This window comes from Ostrinia furnacalis, unplaced genomic scaffold, assembly GCF_004193835.3.
Source record: "Ostrinia furnacalis isolate ACB-3 unplaced genomic scaffold, ASM419383v2 OfSCF6686, whole genome shotgun sequence".
Lineage (NCBI taxonomy): Eukaryota > Metazoa > Arthropoda > Insecta > Lepidoptera > Crambidae > Ostrinia > Ostrinia furnacalis.
This window is the reverse complement of record NW_021136925.1, coordinates 27,211-50,328: the sequence shown is the minus strand read 5'-3', so window position 1 is coordinate 50,328 and position 23,118 is coordinate 27,211. Positions and strand designations below refer to the sequence as shown.

The 23,118-nt window shown below is 41.2% G+C and overlaps 1 protein-coding gene across 1 annotated transcript; it reads right to left on the bottom strand.

The window, feature by feature from the left end:
* Positions 1-2,670: 2,670 nt before the first annotated feature.
* Positions 2,671-16,902, bottom strand: Ser (protein serrate). Its single transcript, XM_028318149.1, is given in 16 exon segments — positions 2,671-3,427; positions 3,430-3,576; positions 3,667-3,896; positions 4,033-4,183; positions 4,768-4,871; positions 5,051-5,164; positions 5,398-5,454; positions 5,794-5,926; positions 6,303-6,661; positions 6,827-7,177; positions 7,269-7,402; positions 7,492-7,552; positions 7,654-7,905; positions 8,179-8,233; positions 8,556-8,861; positions 16,658-16,902. Coding segments are annotated over 16 exon segments (2,712 nt in total). The 5' UTR covers positions 16,727-16,902; the 3' UTR covers positions 2,671-3,238.
* Between the last annotated feature and the right edge of the window lie 6,216 nt (positions 16,903-23,118).

Genomic DNA, 23,118 nt, shown 5'->3' with positions numbered 1-23,118 from the left:
CCAGCGCGCTCGCCTCGCACGCCGCGCCCGCCCAGCCGGCCAGGCAGATGCAGCGCCACCCGTTCGCTTCCCTCACGCAAGTTCCGCCGTTTGCACACGAGTTTTCAGGACATCGGTCGGTCTCCGTTCGCACGGTGCAAGTTTTACCTGCAAATAACGAAACAAAAAATTCAAGATCTCCAACATATTGATTTTGTATAAAAGGAATTCAGAGTCAAGTTCTAATGTAAATTGAAACTTAAATAAGGTCAAACTCACCTGTCCAACCACTAGGACAGACACAAGTAAAATCTGCGAGTCCAGCAACACACGTACCGTTGTTTCGGCAAGGGTTTCTAGCACACTCGTTTATTTCTGAAAATATATTGAGGATGTTATGTAGTGTGTTACACCCTNGTTAGGTTCGTTTCAGAACCTAACAAAAACCGGTTAGGTTTCAAAAAACCGGTAACTGAAAATTCCTGAAAAATTACGGTTAGGTTCCTGAGGACATTCTGAAAACCGGTTAGGTTCGTTTCAGAACCTAACTTAAAAAATCTGAAATTACTATGACGGAAACTGTTTTTGGGCGTTAACTTCAAAATTTTCTAGGGACACCCCCAACGTTTATTAGCTTTTCGGATTCGTCTCCGTGAGCCCTATCCATAGACACCCCATTTGTAGGGATCCGACGTCATAAAATTCAAAAATTCGCCCTCCCACCCACCCTTTTGTGTCTAGGCAGGTAGACTTTTTCGCTGGGCCAAAAAATAATTTTGGCGATTCGATAGGTTTTTGCAAGAACTTTATTTGAGAAACTTAACAGTGTAAATTGAGGTAGTTTTGAGGGTCCTAATTGGTTAATTTTGACCGGTTTTCGAATTTAACGGCTTCGAAATATTAAATTATGACCGCTTCCGGACACGATACTGGCTGCAACCGGCACCTGCATGCCAATAATACGATTACTTTACTATTGTATAATACTCACCCGACTCACCGGCTGCCGCAGCGCCTGCTGCCTGGATAAACAAGTATCAGAAAAGGGAAAAATATTTTTGTTTTAAATTTTATTGTTTTTGTTTTGTTTAACACTTTTATGCAACTTTTACAAACCTTTATATTGATTAAGTTTTTATTTATAGGTAAAATATTTAGATGGACTATCATTTAATTTTGAGGTAGTTTATGGGTGCTAGCTAACAGATATCCTAAATACTTTTTATTAAATAGGTCTGTACCATTATACATAATAACACCCAGACCCGTCACAGAAATAGCATCATTTCAATTTCTGCCCGGCCGGGAATCGAACTCGGGACCTCTCGGCATAGTAGTCAATTCTGAACCACTACACCAAACAGCCGACATTATTATTTCTACTTTATATAAAATTGATTATTATGCGTTTATTTAATTATAATATTTTTTTTTTAAACAAGGTTTTATTCTGAAATGCAGTTTTACTAAATCGAAAAAGGCTTCCATCGTCCATAGGAAAGTTTGACGCTGACCTCCTAACCTTCATCATCATCATCATCATCATTTCAGCCACAGGACGTCCACTGCTGAACATAGGCCTCCCCCAATGCTTTCCATGTTGATCGATTGGTAGCGGCCTGCGTCCAGCGCTTCCCTGCTACCTTTATACTCTCATAAAACTCATTTATTTTTGCAAATAGGCTTTTAAAATCAATTTTACACGTCCCAATTTTAACCCTACCACTGCTTCGGGACAATAAAATTTCAATAATAATTAGAATAAATAAATTAAATAATTAAAATCATTTAAATCAAACAAAATAATAAAATGATGTGGCTAACTCAATTTTGTAGCTTTTATATTGTATTGTGTTGAGAGTATGTGGTACTTACCTAATGCGAAGAATTATACCGCAGTTCCAAATCCGTGCATTTATTTCCACACAAACGAAGGTAACACACACACACCACGCGTCATGTCTATAGCACAAGAAGAAGAAGGTGAAGCGATGGTTCACAGCGAAGAAAGTATAGAACACACAAAAGCGGGAAGATCGGAGATAATTTTATTAAAGTACGCGTCACTAACAATATGCACAAGCGGGTAGCGACAAGAAAAGTCGGCGCCCACGAGCGACGCGCGGTCGGTGCGGAGCAGTGATGCTAACTGGCATAAAAGGAAAAAAAATGTCTCTAAATTATTATTTTCTGGCTTAGGAGTTGCAATAAATGGCAATTTAATAACATTTTACAGCCCAAACTCGAACACCGCACACTGAATCACATTGCTTTGGTTTTAGATTTGAATGTTTTTGTCTCTGACGGAAAAGTTTATTACAATAGTAGGTAATTTTGTTTTGTTTTCGACTAATTTAACATCTTTACAATTTTTTGATTGTACTGTACATAATTATAAATCGATTATACAGTCATGTGTTTTCTATACAGAAGTATTGCAATGCAAGATAAGTTAGTCTATCTATTTCCTCATCACTAAAAATTGCTTAACTGATTTTAATGGCATTTTGCCAACATGGATCAGACAGACAGAGGAATAACTAAATACTTCCAAGTTATTGGACCGGAGTTCACCCTTGATTGGCTGACAACTTTACTAAAGATTTTGTCGTTCATTATTTTATTCAATTAATGATAATTTTAAAACCCGAGCAGTACCTAGATGGAAATAATTGTAAATAAAACATGTTGTAAGCTTGGCAGCGTTTTATTAAAACGATCTCATTTTTATTCAACTTTACAACCTTTACAAATAACTAAAGTACAAAATCACGTCCCAAAATAATCTTTCAATAAAACATACAAAAATACACTCTTTAACATTATTTACAAAAATACATATTTACAAAAACGGGACACATCGTTCTAGAGAATAGAATAAATAGCGGCGTCCGTTGGCGCGTAACTTCCTACTGCACTAGTATCACACGCGGCGCAGGCGCCGCCGGGGCACGGCACTGTCTTCGGGCAACACAGATCGTTACAATCGCTTAACCTACAATTTAATAACATTGTGATTTTTAAGCACTTCACTTCATGTAATTATGTAATAATTTTCATCTTGGAATAAAATAAGTATTTAAAGAAATACTTAATTATTGCTTAGATAGGTATGATGATTTTTACCATGTAGGTAAAGCAAATTAATTTATTAAAATTATTAAACCGTCTCGACGATGATTGTAAGTCGATCAAAGTCCCGAGTAACATCGTTATTTCAGTTTCGCAGTCGTGTGTTGAAACGAGCTCGAGTGCGGCGCTAGACGAGGACGGTGAGGCGCTCGGGCGGCGGGTGGCGCGCGGGCGGCGGCTCGGGCGGCGGCAGCGCGCGCTTCGTCAGCTCCTTGTCGCGCGGCGGCGTGTCGTTGCGCGCGTCCGCGTTCTGCGCCTTGTACAGCGAGTGCGCGCGCGGCAGCTCGTCCGGCGGCCGCCGCGGCGCCGCGCCCAGCCCCGCCCCGGCGCGCGCGACGACGGCCAGCACGAGGCGGGCGCGGGCAACGCGGGCGGCTCCACGCGCCGCCCCGCCACGCGCCGGCACTCGCCCAGCGGCGTGCACGGCGGCCGCAGGCACAGCGACGGGGCCGTCGGGACGCATACCTGAACGGGCGACGAAAGATGTCATTACGAACGCTAGGACGACCCTCTCGGCGGGCCGATAAGGTAAAGACGCTGCATTCGGGCGTGTACCTCGTCGGTCCGGCACGGCTGCGCGCTGGCGGCGAGGCAGTCCGGCAGACCGCACCACAGCCGCGTGCAGGCGGGCGCGCCGCCGGCGCACCAGCACGCGTTGCAGCCCCACCACCACGTGCCGTTGGCGGCGCTGCAGGCGTCGGGCCCGCCCGCCGCGCCCGCGCCCTCCCCCTCGCCCTCGCCGTCGCCCTCGCCCGGGAAACCTTCCACGCCCAGGCCCGCTACCACTGGACAAACATTTATGAGGTGATGAAACGGTCAATTGATACATGGACGATAGCATTTCGTCAAAACCGAGTTGACTTAAGGACTGAGTCATAATTATTTTCTATAAAAAAAAATTATATAAATTTTATTACTTACGTTCTAAACATCTTCGAGAGGAACGCGCAGGCGGAGGCGGGCATACGCAGCGCGAGCCGCGGTCGGCGGTGGGCGCGCAGGCGGCGGGCGGCGGGCAGGCGGGCGAGCACGCGGCCACGGGCGCAACGCGCGCGGCGCACGTGTCAGGTACCTATCACTACATTTTTCTAGATAGATAGCTCAATAATTTGCTGTACCTACTTACTCTTTTCAATACAAATATTATTTTCCTAAATAAAAATGTTTAAGTTACGGTAAAAGTGATAAATTATGAATAATTATGTGAATAATCGCCGGTTATTATGAATAATTAATTCACACCGCACCGCACCGAGATCACTCATAAAATTGAACTCAATCAACTTAGAAAATCTACACGCAAGTAACACGAAGATATCTCTGCAGCATCCAGTAGAGATAAGCAAATCTGTGGAAGCTAGCCTTTACCATACTACGATACCCTTATACGTAGTACTGTTAAGTGCAGGCGCACTCGTTATTGGCTTATTAATTCGACGTCACTACATCAAACGTCAAGTGAATACGTCAAGCCCTCAAGAAACCTATGCAGAAATCTCAGATAAGCAACGAGATGTATCCAGTCTCACTACAGCAACATTCTCGAAGAAAATTCTCCAATAGTTGCTGATCTTCGGGGGGAGGTGTTACACCCTGCCACTCTAAGGGAAACGCCTACGAAGTACCAACCTAGATTTTGGCTAAACAAGTAATTGCGTCAATCGGCGACACGAGGAGCTGCGTCGGCAGAACGTGATGCACCGAGCCGCCGCGTCCCATCGCGCCACCGCCACATCGATCACTTTGGTTCCAACATCGAACTTGGTCAATCGCTCTAGTTATAATTAATTTGTAATTGTAATTTCTATATCTTTAATTAAATTAGTTTAAAGTAAATTGGTTTTTTTTGAGACTATCGCTGCCGCCGTACGTATTTAGTGACTAAGACTTGATAAATGTAACAATAATGATAATTAAATTGAAAGGGAGGGGCAGTTACCGTTTTCGCAGCGAGACCCAGTCCATCCAGCTCTGCACGCGCACCGCCTCACGCCACCCGCGTCGACGCAGGTGCCGCCGGGGCCGCAGCCATTAGAGGTGCAGTCGTCTACACCTGCACAAGAGAGAAGAAGATAATAACACACCAGCCTCGACGCTACGTAAGTCCACATTATGTACGCATCAGTTCAGATTTAGTATCAAAAAGACAGTTAATAAAGCAAATCCTTTAGTGCAAATCAGAATATCGATCGACCATAACAAATATTGATTTTAGCTAAGTAGAAGCCGTTGAACTTGATTGTATTACGCTGCGTGGCGGGTGGGGGCGGGAGGGGCAGTACTCACTGTCGGCGCAGACGCAAGCGGCCCCCGGCCGCACGCAAGCGCACGTGGGGCTCTCCTCTACACACCAAAACGGCACACTTAGCATGAGATAGAACTACTAGGGATAGGCTTACATGAGTACTTAACTTTCAGAGAGTTCCTATGTATTATTTTGCTTTGACCTAAGACTAACCATCTCTTGGTGGACGGTGAAAATACAAGACGAGTACTCGTAGGTACACACAAGAAAACGATTAAGGAAGAAAGCCTAGGCTGGATATGTCACACTTTATTTTAATAGAACAAGGCATTACTTAAGATCGTGCCAGTGTAGGTTCGAAATCATCGGTATGTTGCTGTAGGCACGAGCATCGACGGCAGCTCGAGCTCGTCGTGTAAAGAGCGGGCGTGACTCACGGTCCCTGGCGACGCGCTGCGTGCAGTTCTTGCCGGTCCAGCCGGGCGCGCAGTGGCAGTAGTAGTCGCTCTGCGCCGTGTAGCACGCGGCGCCGTTCGCGCACGGCGACTCCGCGCAGTGGTCCCGGTCGTCCTGTGGTTGGCCTCATTGTTACACTGCTGTTATGTGTTATACTTAGGTACTTACTAAACATTTTGATTTCAACAAAAAAGAGTAAAAATTGCGAACGATGTTATAAAAGCAACACGTAATACTTACGGGGCAGTATCGTCCGTAACAGGAGGTCAGCTAAAAGCAGAAGTGGTGTTAGTGGGGTTAGTGCCTATGCCCATTTCCAAACCAGAACTACGAGTAGGCGTTACATCAATCCTAAAAAACTAGAAACATTGATATCACATGAAATATTAGTATTAGACTTAGAAAAGACCATGAATGTGTCAGTGTATGAAGATTAGAATAAAGTTAAAAGGGTTAGAGGATTTATAACAAAAATCATTGTGAGGTTAACCTCGCAATCAGTGCCAGAGAAGCCAACAGGGCAGATGCATCGGTACGCGTCCAGGAGGTCGACGCACTCGCCGCCGTTGCGGCAGGGCCGCGACGCGCAGTCGTCGATGTCGCGCGCGCACGTGCGGCCGGCGTAGCCCGCGGCGCAGGCGCAGTGGAAGTCGTCCACGAGGTCGATGCACGTGGCGCCGTGCAGGCACTGGCCCGTGCAGTCGTCCACGTTGGTCTCGCAGTCGCGGCCCGTCCAGCCCGCCAGGCAGCTGCACGCGTAGCCGCCCGCCGTGTTGTTGCACGCGGCCGCGTTCACGCACGGGCCCAGCGCGCCCTCCGTCGCCCCGGGCTCGGCGCACTCGTCCACGTCTGCCGGTACAATCAAATCTGAGTGGTGTCACGACTTACGGTTCAGAAGAACAAACCCAGGACTACCTAAATGATATACACTGAGTAACAAGATACTTATTGAGGTTGTGCATAGAATTATCTATGTATTTTATATTGCTTAAGAGATCTAATGAACATCCTCACCTTCATCACAGGTGGGTCCCGTCCATCCCGCTGCACATTCGCACGCAAAACCATTGACGCGATCCTTGCACGTGGCGGCGTGCTGGCAGGGCGCGGAGGCGCAGTCGTCGATGTCGGCGTCGCACAGCGCGCCAGTCCAGCCCGCGTCGCACGCGCACGCGAAGCCGCGCGGCGCGCTCGACAGCGAGCACGTGCCGTGTGCGCACGGCTGCGGCGCGCACGGGTTATCCACTCGCTCGCAATCCACTCCAGAAAAACCTTCAGCGCACGTACAAAGGTACTGGTCGGGGGCTGTGTTCTCGCAAGTTCCTCCGTGTTGGCAAGGTTCGTGTGTCCCGCAGTAGTTTAAGTCTGAGAGATAAATAACTCAAATGGATTTCTAATCTCTAAACAATTTCCTGTAGAATGCTAAAACTCAGTCTGAACTAATACTAATACTGACCTTGATCGCAAAGTATGCCTCCCCAGTTGGTGTCGCAGGTGCAGTCCCAGGGAGAGCCGTTACAAAACCCATGCTTGCAGCCGGGATACGGCTGACACTGCGCACACAAGTCTCCTCGCCAACCCGGTCGACAACTGAAAATCATTATGGAATTCAGTAAACGAAGCATAACGATACGAAGAAATAAAAAATAACAAGGATAATTTAGATCCAAGACACTTACACGCATTCACCAGGGTTATCGCAGCGGCCGTGAATTGGATGACAGCCTTCTTTACATACAGCTGGAAAAAGAAACAGCAACGTTATCGATCTGGGGCCATGCACCCTTCATTCATCGGACTTACAACTGAGGGATGATCGGAGGGAGAGGCGCGGTACTCACGCTTCTCGCAGTTGTCGCCCTGCCAGCCGGGCAGGCACTGCTTGTCGCCGGCGGCGGAGCAGGCGTAGTGGCCGAACTTGTCGTCGCGCGGGCGGCAGAAGGTGGTGCAGGTGGCGTTGTAGTAGTTGGGCAGGCACAGCACGCGCACGCGGTAGGCCAGCGCCGCCGCCGCGCCCGCGTGCCGCAGCGCGTGCCACTCCGCGCCCGGCTCCACGATGCCCGACCACCACGCCTCCTCGATCAGCCCCGCCTCTGCAACACGAACACGTGCTGGACCATTGCGATTTCTGGATATAGCCGACGTCAGTTTAACGATAGGTTCTCATTCAAAACTATTTTATTTAATTTATTTTATTTTTATTTTTCTTTATTCAGAAAACCACAGCTCTTTATAATAATAATACAAACAGGTATTTTTGTTCTTACAGCCAATAATGGATTCTATATATTATTACAATCTCGTAAAAAACAGTCAAAGGGGCAAAAAAATGTATGTAAAAGTAACTTTCAATAAAAACAACTCACCAGGATCCGTGTATTCACTGTCATCGTAAGCTTGTAGAATCAATGTAAATGACCTCTGCAAGTGGAAAACAATAATTTAAATTAGCATTTTACTTACACTTTGCGTTTAATTTAATTATATTATTTTGTTATAAGAAGAATTCTATGCTGATTAAATGCAAATCACACAACCGGTATTCAAACAAAATAAACTACTTAAATAATAACTGTGACAAGCAAATGAATAACTTAATTATGTATCAAGAGTATACAAGAGAAATCTGCACGAGATCTAAGCAAAGCTAAAAACTGAAAGGTGCACCGTCTAGTAGAATGCAAAATAAAGCGGTTAGTGAAAGAATTTCAGCTGCTTAGGATACGGTGTAAGAGAGACTCACCGTCCAGCGAAAGGAGAAATTAAGCGCCAACGTGTAGAGCGGCTCGGCCAGCGTGAAGGAGTCGGTCCCGAGCACGGGCGAGGCGGCGCGGCCGAAGGAGCAGGCGCCGGGCGCGGCCGCCGACTGGTACTCCTTCAGGCACAGCGCGAAGCGCGTGCGGCACGGCTGCGCGCACGCGCCCGCCCCCCGCGCGCCCCCGCCCCCGCCGCCGCCCCCGCCGCCGCAGCACGCGCCCGACGCCAGCTCTAGGCGGTAGTTTGAAAACTCGAGGATCTGCAGCTCGAACACGCCCGCCCCCGCCGCGCACTGCGCAAACCAAAAATACAGGATGAGAATCAATTTATCCTATCAACCGAGATCAATGAAATCAAAATGCTTGCTTGCTTTTTGTTTCGGTATTAGAGGATGCATAGTTATGAATAAAGTTTTTAGTTACAGCATTGTTGTGTTCCGGCAGTTAAAGCTAAGATAGCCAGTTCCTCCGTGGTTGAGGATTCCGGGTGAAGCTCGCTTCCACCTTCGGCCAGAGCATCACTTACCATCAGGTGAGATACAGGCCAAGAGCTTCCTCGTTGTGGATAAAAAAAAATATAAAGCAGGGTTGCACCATCTTATTTTAGCTTTGACAAACGTCAAAAATCTGTCAAACTCCATACAAAATGCACCGGTTATCGTCATAGTTACCGTTAAAGTTAGGTGGTGCAACTCAGCCTTAGAATTTTGCAAAATAATAAAGAAATAAAATAAATGTAACTAGAAGAACCAGACCAATGACTTGCCCAACTTACATGTTTTACAAAACACTATATTGTATTTGATATTCTCTGTTTGACTTCTATTCTCTCTCTGTCGCAAAAAATGCTAGACGGATTATGGTTCTGAACTTAACTGAAAAAAGTAACGCAACTCAAAATAAATAAGTAGGTACGCAAAATGTCATTCTTATCCGTTGTTATTATACTCGTTAACAATTGTCATGTAGTCTCGTACGAGGCAATTTTTAAAACTTTAATTACATCGACTTACAAATTAAGCCTTTAATCTCAGTTTCAGCAATACGTCATTAATTAGTACCTAATCCATAGCCTCGTTCTTGAAAAATACGCCTTTTATCGAAATGCTAATTATTACAATACATAGGTATTAAGTTATTAAGAAATTGGTTGGACACGAAATTGTCTTACTTGGCGAAAGTTAAATGCCTATTATCAAATCGTAACAATATCTTTCTGCCGATCTAAACAAAGATCACGTCAGCAAGCGAACAAAGTAAGCATTGTGGAACAACAAAGTGGGGTAATAACCGTTGTTGTGACAGCGATCGCACGGAGATCGCGCACCGCAGCGATTAGATCCTAATCATAACAAACGCGCTGTGTCCCGTCGCGGGGCGCGGGGCGGGGCGGGGCGGGGCGGGCGCTGGGAGGCGGCGCCCCGCCCACCGCGCGCCACGCCCAGCGGCGCACGCGCACGCTGTTACTCGTACTACGAAATTAAGGCAAATATACAAACATGGAAAACATGCTGAAACGTGCGTATTTTATCTGAAATTTTAAATTCTGCTAGATAAATACACAATTTTATGCATAAAAGACTGAAACCTACTTGTAATATAGGTAAATATTCAAATTCAAATTCTTTATTGCTCTTTATGTACAGTTGTTATTTTAAATTTTATTATCATTAAGTAACGCCGTTTTTATTATAGCTTGTCCAAATCTGGTGATTGTGTCTGTTCTATCATATTTTATGTAACATCTACCACATTCTGCAAATAAATCAGTTTCATTTTAACAAAATAATTAATAGCTTCAAAGCCAAAACATTTATGTTCATCTTAGATTAGTTAAAGTAACAACTTAGGTAAACGCACATTTTAAACGGTTTTTAAGTACCTAATGGAAATGGATTTACTTGGAATTGAATTGACAATCTATTTCATACTGCACAAATTGGTCGCAGGTATTTTACTGACGGAAGGGTGCGGCACATAAATGCACCAATACAGCTGATGTTTATTAAATAAAAACTTAATAGGAATAGGTGTATAAAAATTATGTACTTACTTTCGTTGAGGCCGACCAATACTTATTTAATCCTACTAATATTAAAAATGGAAAAGTTTGCAAGGATTTATGTTGGTTACTATAATTCACGCCAAAACTACTGAACAGATTTTGATGAAACTTTACGGTATTATTGTTTTGTTTTTGTCTACGGCACTTTTGCGATTTTGGTTAAAGCATCTAATGATGTGCTCACAGTTTATTGAACTTCGGAAGTTCTGAGCTTAAAGGGCGTTTGATTGCTGTCTACTAATGGATACAGTCTGCAGTATTATTGTTTATACATCAGAATAATTTATATGTATTGGCTGTAATTTATTATGATCTGTGTCTTTAATTTCACGCAGGAGAAGCCGTAGGCGAAAGCTAACTAGTCAATAATAATGAATTGCGACATCTTACACACGATTTTTGTTATCTCAAAATACTCATGTAAAAAACCATACATTCTTTATAGAAATAATTTATTGTTAACATGGATTTTTTTCTAAAATGTGTGGATTATTATCCATTTAGTGTTCGTGAATATTTATTTATTTAGGAAACAAACAATTTTGATCAAGAAGTCCGCGTCAGGTTTCAATAAAGTGCCATATAATATCTTTACTGAAACTCAAGGGAAAGGGGGATGACCTTTGCTTGATTTAAAAAATAACACGGTGATTTTGTATACCAATTAGTATAGATTATTCTTTTTATAAGGCTTCGTATGGTTTGCATATACCTACAGTGTGTCTGGTAACCGGTGTCCGACCCGTTAAGGTGCAGTAATATGATCAATTTTATCCACAAATCCACAGTAACAATACATTTTATCCCTGCTATTAAAAATTTGCAGCTATTTTAATTTTTTGGGTTTCGAGGTCCGGCCCGGTGGATTCATTTATTTAGCAATATTTACTGATGTACGGGACCTAATATAAGCATAAAAGTGAATTTGTTCCACAGTTAAAAGATTAAGCAATAAGTAGACCTCAAAAATGTTATCAAAAGTACCCATTAAAATCTTTAAGAAACACTTGAAACGTAAAAAATTAAGTAAAAATTTTTCAATTTTACAAAAAAAACTACACCGGGAACATACCTTTTTCCTCATTTTTTAGAAGCACTAAGTTATTACCTAAAAATTGATGTCAATACCTTGGCTTTTAGACAACTAATAGTTTAGGCGTTATGATTAATTGAATATGACTCTATCAAAAGCGAATTCATCCTGATACGAGTATTAGCTGCTCCTACTACTTCACCTAGACTAGTTGACTTAAAGCTAATTACATAATTTTTTAGCTAATGACTTAGTGCATCTAAAAATAGGAAAAAATGGTATGTTCACGATCTACTTTTATGGCGCAAGTACACTATGCGGGAAATTGATCGAGACGTATAGTGTAAACACGCACTTTGGTTAGTTTTTCCTTGCATCGCCTATACTTCGGTGATCGGGCTCATGCTTCGTCTCAGTCAATTTCCCGCATAGTGTACTTGCATCATTATGAAACTACTTGAGTCATAATATTATACATGTAATCTATGGAGATATACTACCTATTGTCATGCTGTGCTTGAAGTTTTAATTGCAATTGATTACTATTTATAATTATGTCACTTTATAATGTCACTTTATAAAACTTTTATACACAACAGACAAAACCACAATTATTATTTATCAGTGAATATAAAATAAAACCTTTAATTCCTTCATTTTTTAAACGAATTAGGTAACAAAAATATTATATTATATCTCAATAGGTACTCAATAAGTACTATTCTGTCTATTTAATAATATGGGTACGTTCAAATAACAGTGATTGCCTGTTAGATTAAATTGTTTGATAGTAAATAAATTATTATGGTTTTGTTTCTAATACTTGAAATCCTACAAATTTCATATTTCAGAACTTAATTAACCATATTACAAGGTTTTTTGTTTTAGCTAGAAGGAATTTTATCATAATTTGCCATGATCTTTATTCATGTTGATATCTTTACAGATTGATTTATCGAACCTGAGACACATTTCGTTCAAGACAATTTAACAAGGCACCACACTACCGGGCTATCATCAGAAACTAGACATGGTAAGCAATTTAAAGCTTTCATTGAATATACTTGATTGCATTCATTGGAACTAAACAAAGCATCTACTTATTGAGAAGCCTAAAATATTTTTTCTAATTGACGTAACAGTTCCACTTAGTTTTTGTTAGTAATTTAAATCAGTTCAATTTGGTTTTTGTTCTCTCAGATGCGATACATTGAAAAGGGCCGGACATAAACGATTTTAGATAAAGCTTAACCGTTACGGTGATTGATTGCATTAGCCGAGACCCGAGACTAACTGTAACTCGAATTAATCACTATTCGTTTTGTTTGGGTCCGATAACACCGGTATTGTGGACTTTAGAAACTTTCGAGTTAACAAATTGGTGAGTGATTTCACGCGTAGCCGGTCTCTCGTAGCACCGGCCGCGACACCTACACCTGACCCGCGGGCTCCTAATGGATGCGCCATTTCGCACTTTGCTCGATTCAACAATTTACAGTTACATTTGAATGTGAGAAATTGATTTGTGATATTCATCGCGAGCCTTTTAATGATGATTGAATTAATAAATAGCTAATTCGGATAAGTATTAATCTCCAGATTTGAATAGAAGTAAAAGTTGGCACCCTACTTAAACTAAAGTATTAAAAGTAAGTAACTTGGTTAGGATTCATACTAATAAATAAATGCGAAAGGTCTCAAAACTGGACCTTGGAGAAATACATTTTATAGAGCTTTACTCGTATAAAGACTTTTTGTCGCAAAAATAAACTTGGAGTGGGCGAGTTTTTATAGGAAATCAATAACTTTTCGCGTGTAACACATAATTGATTTTCATAGGTATAACTGAAATTGACATTAAAAAGCAAACTACATAGTTTTATGATAGGTACATATAAACAATATTTTGTCTGTATGATCATTATTGATAAACACACGAGATTTGATAGTCTCTAGAACTATTTATGTATTTTAATGACTAATAATAGTTAGGTCACGGAAATTCACTTACTAATTGTAAGCTCGATTAGTTTTTGAATATTTTTTACACAATGTTTCAGTCGTTATCCTACATATTGATAACGAGAAATTGTCACTGTGACCGTGAATGGCATTGTATATTACGAGTATAATTATGCATTTTGTGTAAGTGACACAATTACATGTGAAAATGTGTGAAAAAAATAAACATAACGCTTTGAATGTTTTCACGGCAACCATACAATCATTAGATACTTCTGTGTCAACGTTAACGTTTATTCTTGTAGTTTTGTAATAGAAGAAAAATCATCATCAGTGTATCATTATCAGTGTCAAATAAGATAATTATTTTGAAATCGTCACCTACCTACATACCGGAGTTAGAAGTACATACCAGAGTTAGACGTTTCTATTAAAATATGTATTCCAAATGGGCATATTCATTGATTCCATTGGGACGGGTATTAGATAAAAGAGTAAGTGATTTCTATTCAAAAGGGCGCCGAATGTGAGCGTCGTGAGAGCGCACGTCGCGCGCGCATGACGGATGAATAAAACATTACCCTCCCGCCTGCAGCCGGCACTCCGGCCAGTGCACAGTTCCTGATAGCGCGTCCTTTGCGTCCACATTGCAGCATATGATAAGCTTGGACATGGACACTGCTTAATGAACTTAAACACTCTTAATATTGAATTAACTGGATGCTAGAATCAGTTGGATAATCCACTAAACATTAACCCCCTTACTAATAAAAAGTTACACAGTTGTTGAACAATGTTTTAAAAAGACATTTCCATACTAAACGTCACTTTAAAACACTGTTCAACAAGCGTGTAAGTTTTATTAGTAAGGGGGTAAATGTACAAATTTTGTTGTCCCGCAACTACATAATTATGTATCTACCTCATCATCACCCAGTACCCCAAATGTCTCTTGCTGCAAGTGTCGTCGCATAGGTATTGATTGTCCCGATTGTCTTTGTCTTTTTGCATACGTAGTACCTACTTGTATTGTAATAAAATAATCCTGATTCTAATCTAATTCTAAGCATAGATATAAGAAGCTGCGAGAAAAGTGGCAGAAATAGTTATGTACTAGAGTTGATAGGGGAAAATATAAACCCAATTGCATTCAATGTAAACGTAGGGATCCATCATACTCGTATTTATTATATCTAAATGTATACATAGAGTTCGTGAATAAAATCTGGAAAGCTTGATATAAAATGTGCAACAAGAAGAACTAGGAAATAAAAATCGATTTCAATGAAATAAAGATTGTAGATTGACTGAACATAGGAAAACTGATATGAAACTATTACCACTATTACTATCTTTCAGTTGGTTAATAAAATGACAATGATTTATCTATCAACATTTTGAACAGAAATATTTTCTTGGACTTCTTTTTGCTTCAGTGATTATTTTACCAAATCGAAACAACGCAGCAACGTCCTGCACGAAAGCTCACCGAATAACTATCTTAAGAGCTTATTGGAATCATCAACGTGGCCCATAAGCGCTCCCATCAACCCGGCTTTACATACTTTACGGAGTCATCTCGGAGATCACCTATTAAGTTCCACATTTGAATACAAAGTGGCTTTCTTTTGTCAAGTCTGGAAGATTTTATCCAACTTGTCATAACTTGGTCTATTGTACGCAGCAATTTGATAATAATAACAATTTTAGAATGGTAGCGTAAATGAAATGATATTGTATTAGGTATTACAGTCTGAAAAGTTTTCTACTGAATAACAGACTAGTTACCAAACTGTATTTTTTACGACAGAAATAATTCTAAAATGTATGGTATCTTTTTAAATTTTTTCCTTTTTGAATTTGAATTTCGTTTATAAGTGGTTAGTGTTGGTGCTAACGAAAATATTGATCAGTGGTTTTATGCTGTTAAATTTTGTGAACCTGGCTTGCAACTCTACACATATTCGGCGAGGTCTCGGCGTTCTTTACTGACTTAGTCGTTTTTCTCAGAAGGCCTGCTTGGCAGGCGGCGCACGTCGCGGCGGCCGACCACGCGGCCGCACGAAATTGTTTAGTACTTGTGAACTAGAGGCCTTTGCGTTTCACACAGGATTTTTGATCCCCGTTTTGATAATTTCTTATAGCCTAAGCAAGATATGCCTTATTTCCATGTAGAGTTCCTATTAGAATGTTTTTCTACTAAAACTAATAAAGTTTCATTGATCCATTATTGAAGGATGTAGGTACCATGAACTAAACACGAAGGTCTGATTATATTTCAAATCCTAGCGGGGACAGTACCTACTCAAGGAAGTTTTTTTACTAAAAAAGAGAATACTAGACGCATTTAAACACATAGATAAATACTGAACAAAAACGACAAAAAGCTATATGATAATGTAGAGCTTCTAATTCATTGGTATTTTTTAGGCTTTTTTGTATTGGCTTGATGAAATTACTGCTGTGACACTTTTCAGAAATGTTTTCTAGTTAATGTAGAATGAGAAATCAATCAATGCATAAGCTTCTAAGCTTGAAGGCAATTAATAAGCCTCACACAGCCGTACTACCTACTTCCCAAGAAATAGCAATAGAAAATCTTTATTTGACACAAAAACATAGTCACAAAAAGATTTTCCTTCAACTCATAGGACCGAGGCCTGGTTTCCACCAAGACGGAGCGAAGTGGAGAAATTATTTGTGAAGCAATGAGATTTCATTGACAGTTTTGGAATATGTAGAGCTACGTTGACTGATTTCGTGAAAATTCTAATAAGATTTGTAGAGAATCGAGTTTGAATTGTGCCTCGTTACGTTTTTACATTTGAGATGAGGAGATTTTAAATGAAATGAGGTGGAGTATCCCATCATCACGGATTGTTGGGTTTTCAGAGCGTTACTTAAAATTTAGAGTTTGGGTTGTTTTCAAAAGTAATTTAAGCGTCGTCCGGGCTGGTCCTTCTAGATGTAGACGAGGGTAGGTGGTGCGCGAGACCCGTGAGGGTGCACCAGCAGAGGGAGGGACGTACGCGCAGCAGGCAGGCGAGGGCGAGGGCGAGCAGCAGCGGCGCGCGCCGCTCTCTCGGCACTCCCGGCATCGGGTCAGCGCAGCGCGGGGCGCCGCGGCGCGCGCGCCTGCCGCATGCCGCCGCCACGCGACTCGCTGCGTCCGCGCTCCCGGCCCGCACGCACACACACACAGCGAAGGCCACTCGCACACTCGACACACTTCACTCGCGCACGCGTGCGCTCGCCGCGGGGCTCTCGGAGCGACTGCCGCCGGCGCGCCCGCCCCGCCCCTGCCGCCCGCGCCCCCGCCCCCGCCCCCGGCCTTTTAATCCCGAGGCACTGATTTATTTTTATTGCACCGTGCACTTCGCGGCCGCCGGTGCAGCGCGAGCGGGGCGGGGATCGCGAATCTGCGGGTCGCTGCGCCGACGCCGAGCTCCACGGGAACGACACTCGCATCTCTACATATTCCATTCCGTGCTCTTAGATATTCTACCTACTTGTAATTATCACCATGTCACGTCTTATGTTCGTCGTCATCTTCGACTTTATCAGATTTGATCCTTAATTTACCATAAGAATATAAAAAGCTCTTATTCTAAAGATAATGTAGAGCCATCAGTTCCACGTGCTACGCCGTAGATGCACTCAGCATTTCTGTGAAATGCTCGCATGTCTTGCAGTCTGATACGTAGAATTAAAGTTTAACCCACAAATTATTAGTTATAATAACCCAGTTTTTAAGCAGTTCAGTGGGATCGGAAGCGGCGCATTCCTCGCGGCGGCCGGGATGGCCCGCGTGACGTCCACGCTCGCGGCCGCGTGCGGCGCATACGCAAGCGAGCGGCTAGACTTCGTAGTCGTAAATCGTAGCATAATAAATAACGGATCCTTTTATCAGACTTGTTCGGTGATCGTGGTCAGACAGATTCGATGCAAAATGTATCTGACATAAATAAATTATGTAAAATCGTTTCCAAAAAGTTGTTAATTTAGTAAACGGTACGGTAATGTGTAGTAATCCGCGATGTGATACGTCGCGGGGACCTGCCGCCGCACAGGTGCGCCGACGCACGCGTTCCCACGCCCGCGCGCCCTCCGAGCGCCGGAGCTTCGTGCTCTTAAACATTTTACCGTTTTTGCATTCAGCAATGTTGTGAATCTCGAATAAAGAGGCGTGTCGTCTTCTAAAAATCTTATTGTATGGTCTACTGATTCAAATTGACTCATACACTTTACGATTAAAAACACATCGTCTTGATAGTATCACCAAATAAAATACATACATCTTAAATTAATTTAGATACATACCTACTCGTAAAAAACACTACTCGTAAATAAATAAATAAACACGTGTAAACGTAAACTATTTTATCACGTTTCATGATTTCAATTTCAGGGGAAGCATGAACTCAAAAGTGATTATTATCGTACCCTTTTTATGGTTTTTGATTTTGAAAATAAAAAATCAATTTAATTACCTACCATAGTGAGTCTAGCACCCTTATAACAATGGAATGAGCCTGCTAAAAATATATATTTTAAATGTTTATCCATGTGGTCTTTAGACATGAATAGTGACAGTTAAGAATTAGCAAAATTTTAATTAGTTACCTAATCTTATTGTCATGATAATGAATTTCTTCGCCGCAAAATTCATAATTTCAACAGCACTTGCAATATTGTTACGTGGCATTATAAGTCAGGAAGTAGTAGTATCTGTTCGAGTAATCTTTAATAGCTCTACATTTAAATTGTTTTGCGTAAGCGGTTACTACTAACTGGTTTAAGTCAGTTATTCTAAAGATGTTAATAATGAAGGTTTCAAAAGTAGTGTTAAAATTGTGTAAAGAATGGTTTTCGTGGTCTAGAACAGGGCCGGGGGAGGGGGGAGGGGGCGCGGGCGCGGCGTAACGAGCGCTATTGTGGCGCAATCAGGGCCCGCACGAATTCGGGACATTGTGTCTGTGACAGCCGGCTGCGTCTGCTCGCTCGCTAGAAAGCTGCGTGTCTGTGTCAAAGGTTTCTAAAAACCTTTATGAAGGCACGTCACTAGTCAAGGCTGGCCGCCGTATATGTATGCAATTCAGCCCGCATTATTACGAGCAGCGCCAGAATCCCACCGTAAATAGCATATACGCGTGTTAAAGCCATTAGCACAGCAATATTTATACAACACAGTTTATTATCACGTCGTTTATGGCAGTGGGAATAAAAACTGGCTCTAAGTTTTAATTGTCAGCAATTGAAACAATTTCCTGCGACTCTACACATCGCGATCATTAGGCGCGCACTGTCGTCTCATTATATCTTGTAATGGACCTAATATTTACTCGTCAGGTCACTTTGGAGCTTTTAATTTGACGAAACTACAGCGAAGTTTAAAAATTGCTTACTACGAGTATCGTCAGTGGATACACTTAAACGGTTTTTAATAAGTGTTAATTGTTCAATTAAAATTAAGCAACGGTAGCATCATTATAAAATATAATAAACTTTAATAATTGTAAGTTTATCGGCATGTGTTTTATAGATCACTGTAATTACCATGTGCAACAATCACGAGTAGAGTATACTCGTATATAGAGAATTGTAAAGTCATCATCATTGAAAGTTACAAGTTAACCGTAACATCGACCACTATAATCACGAATGCCACGTCATTTATGCTTCAGAATGTTCAACGATAATGGGTCGATGAATTGTAATGTTGGCAAGAAAACGGTGTGTGCACAGTCGGTATGTAGAGTTGTCGAGCGCTACTCCTGCTCGCAGACTTGATACTAATTGATGGCCCAGGAGGAGCGGATTTGCATGTGGACACGCGGCGGGGGGCGCTTAGAGGGGAGGGGGGTCATGTAGGGGGTCCCGCCGAGACGTGGCAGATAAATGGGCGGAAGCTTCGAGATGTTATCCCGCGACACATCCGTCGCAGCCGATAGTGCATCGACAGCGCCCGCTCCTGCCGCTCTCGCTCGCGGCGGCGTCTGTGGACACCAGTCATGCACATTATTGTGTGTTGATCTAACATTTTACTCAAAATATGCCGTGTCTTTTTCCGCGATTCGAATGTCAATTTTCAGGTCTAAAGTCCTGTTTCCAAATAGAGCACAAACATTTATACATATTCCATTTTTTGATAATAATCAACTTTTTTCGATAATGTCCCAGATTCCAGTGTCCCCTTAGGGTACACCATTAGGGTTTTCAGGAACTATCGTCAATTTTCCCTCAAGATTGTTATTATTTATAACGAAACCAATCTCGTAAGTTATAACTTAAAAAACATTGAAAAAAAATCTGCTATGATTACCTACTATGATAAGTAATTGCATTTCGAAATTGGAATCGGTCCTCCTAACATTATTATGACGTGATAAGATTTTAGAATCAAACGCTTGAAATTGGTATCCTTTGATACGAGGCCCGGACACAATGTGTAATTCATTCTTGGAATTAATGAAACGGTATATTAAAAACATTATTATTTGGGCAGCGATAAATATCGTCCCAAACGAGACAACTTCACAAATTGTCGCCCTCTGACACTCGCACGCCGCGACAGCGTATTTTGAACGCTGCTGTTGTCCGAATTGGGTGCATTATCCCTCGTGGCAGATGCCATCTCGACACCATGAACGTCAGTTATAAAATTGTTATTGTAAGTTATTAGGAGTCGCGGGCGGATTAAGTGCGCGCGCGCCGGCGCGCTATCGCCGACTATAAAGCCGTTATATCGGCGGAATTGACAGCTATCGTTTATGCAGTAAATATCGGAAATTATATACGGACAATAATCATAATAATAGGCTTTGGAGGAAAACTGTCTTAAGAGTCAGGCTTCAAAATTAGGTTCCCGCGAGACAAACAAAGGACTTGTTTGCATTCATTTGTGCTTGTCCACTCTCTAGTCGTCTCTACCGTATATATGTAGGGGAGAGTTCGGTATATTGTACCGCCGGGTAAATTGTACCACCCTCATATTTCGTAAAGTATTTATTGAATGTCTGTAATTGCAACACTCAACGATACACAACTAACTTCAATTAATATCGGCCATGTGGTTTTTGTCGTGACAACAAACACGTGTGTTTTATTTTGAAAAGTATTTTTTCATTGTTTTCAAGTAACTTTTGACAATGCATGTTTTGTTTGTAATTTTGTTAAATTTAATCACAGGGTGTTTCTAATATATTATTTAGAAGCGTAAATTAGTGTGGATTTCAATTATTTGAAACATTTTTCGGTATTTATAAGCTATATTTTTTACCGATTTTTTAAAAGCACTATCACCTAGTCGGCTAAATTGTACCACATCAAGTTGTATGGAACTTTACCAAAGGATTTTGAATTTTTTTTTAGTAAATCATATTTTGAAGTTATAATAGTGTAGTTATGTTTGACTGACAATAAATGAAAGCAAAAGACTGGCAAAGTAAATTAGGTACAAATGTGCGTTACGATAATTGGAATTACAAAACTTGTACTCAAAATCGTGATAACGTGTATAACAATATCGATTGTCTATGGTATTAACTACTGTTCCTTTTCGTTTCATAATTTGTTAAGAATGTATCGTATAATATTTTGCCATAGTTTTTTTATAGTCTTGAAATTTATTGAAATATAATTTAGTAATCCTGTGGTACAAATTATCGAACCGGTTGGCTAAATTGGACCGAAACTCTGAGCTCGTATTTTGTTGATTTGTGCTAAATATACAACAATCATGTTAATTAATACTTATGAAATAGTAAGTTGAATAATTTCTCTTTTATTATATACCATAGACATTAGCAAAAACAAAAGAAAACTATGTGTAAAATGGGATTGAAAAAAACTGGTCCAAATTAGCGGACTCTCCCTTATATATTTCAAACATTTCATTTCAAGATAATATTTATTTTGTTGCATAATATTTTAAAATTGTTTATGGGATAATTTCATTTATCGTCAAGTTCTCGTAAGAATAACACTGCATTCCTGGTATTGTTACTGTAACGACGACGGTGGAGGGCCTTAGCCTTGTTCTCAATAGTCTCACTGCGCACCGTACTCTTGATGAGCAAACGCTCAACGTTTCTCGGAAGTCGACTGCGATTTGGTTAATTCGGCGTTTACGTGCGGGAGCCGCGCGTGTGCCGCGCGGGCGCCGTGCGGTGAACGACCGCGCGCTTATTATCGGCGCTCCACATCGCGGCAGCAACATAAGGGTCGGCAGGCAACTGCTGTCTCTCATCGACACATTGTACAATGACAACAACAAGTGTATTAATTTGTAAACAAACGTTATAAAGACGTAGGCAAAAGTGTCAAAATTATATTAAAAGTGACTACGAGCTACGACGCTACGAGCATTAAACTATCTCAAAACTACGTGTCAGTGACCTAGGTAACTACCCGCGAGCTGCGAACTCTAACATGTAATCGATAAGTGAACTTGTGTTTTACACAAGTAACTGTAACTTAAGTACACGTAGATACTTTTAACATGCCCTAAAGAAGAAGAGGTGAGTTATTAGAAAAATCGAAATAGGCTAGCTAGTAGTTAAATACACAGTAATGTTAGAAGACAGAAATTATGCTTTATACGAAAACACACGGAGTAATAGCGTTCGGAGTAAAGTGGCAGATCCCATCGGCCGCGGTTTCCGAAGCGATTGCCGCAGCACAATGGGCAATTTTTGTGCATTCCCGTAGGCTCGTAGCGCGGTTTGCGGGCGGCGGCTTTGGCGCGTAATGGCCGACGACGGACGTCGAGCCGCTGCACAGATTACTGTAGAAGCTGGGATACAGAATGGCAAACTATAACTAAAATTTAAATGAGTTTTGTGTAGCTTTTGTGTGTTATTCTATTAACAGTGCGGTATTACATTAGTGCTCTTACGGACATTGGGTACAGAAACAAGTAAATTCGTTGTAGGTTTGTCTTTTGTGTTCTAAGATTATTAACTCTATAATATGGACATTAATACTAATATCTGGACATAATAATATTTAATACTTATTCTTATTATGTAGGTAATATGACATTCTAAGACAATTATTTATGTATTTAATTTTTGATTTTATTTGACTGATTTGTTATCGTTTTACTTGACAATTGTACACAATATTGACATTTTTAATTGATATTATTTGCACGATTGTACCTATAACTTGTTGGCGCGTTGGATTTTCTGTAAGCCTTCAAGCAGCCTTCTAGAATAAATAAATAAAGTGGGGAACTCTAGAATAGTGTATCATGAAAATATTTGTTTCTTACAACCAAAAAGTTGAAATAAAAATTATTTGATACCTATGTATTATGTATTACATGATTAATTACACCATTTAATTTATTATTCTTAAATCGTTATTAGCTGGAACGATGTAGGAGGTAGTACCTATGTTCGCAAATTAATTTACTCACATATCCTGTGTCTAAAATGAGACATAAGAACAATTATGTCATTGCGGTCCTGTTAGTGAGCTTTGGCCT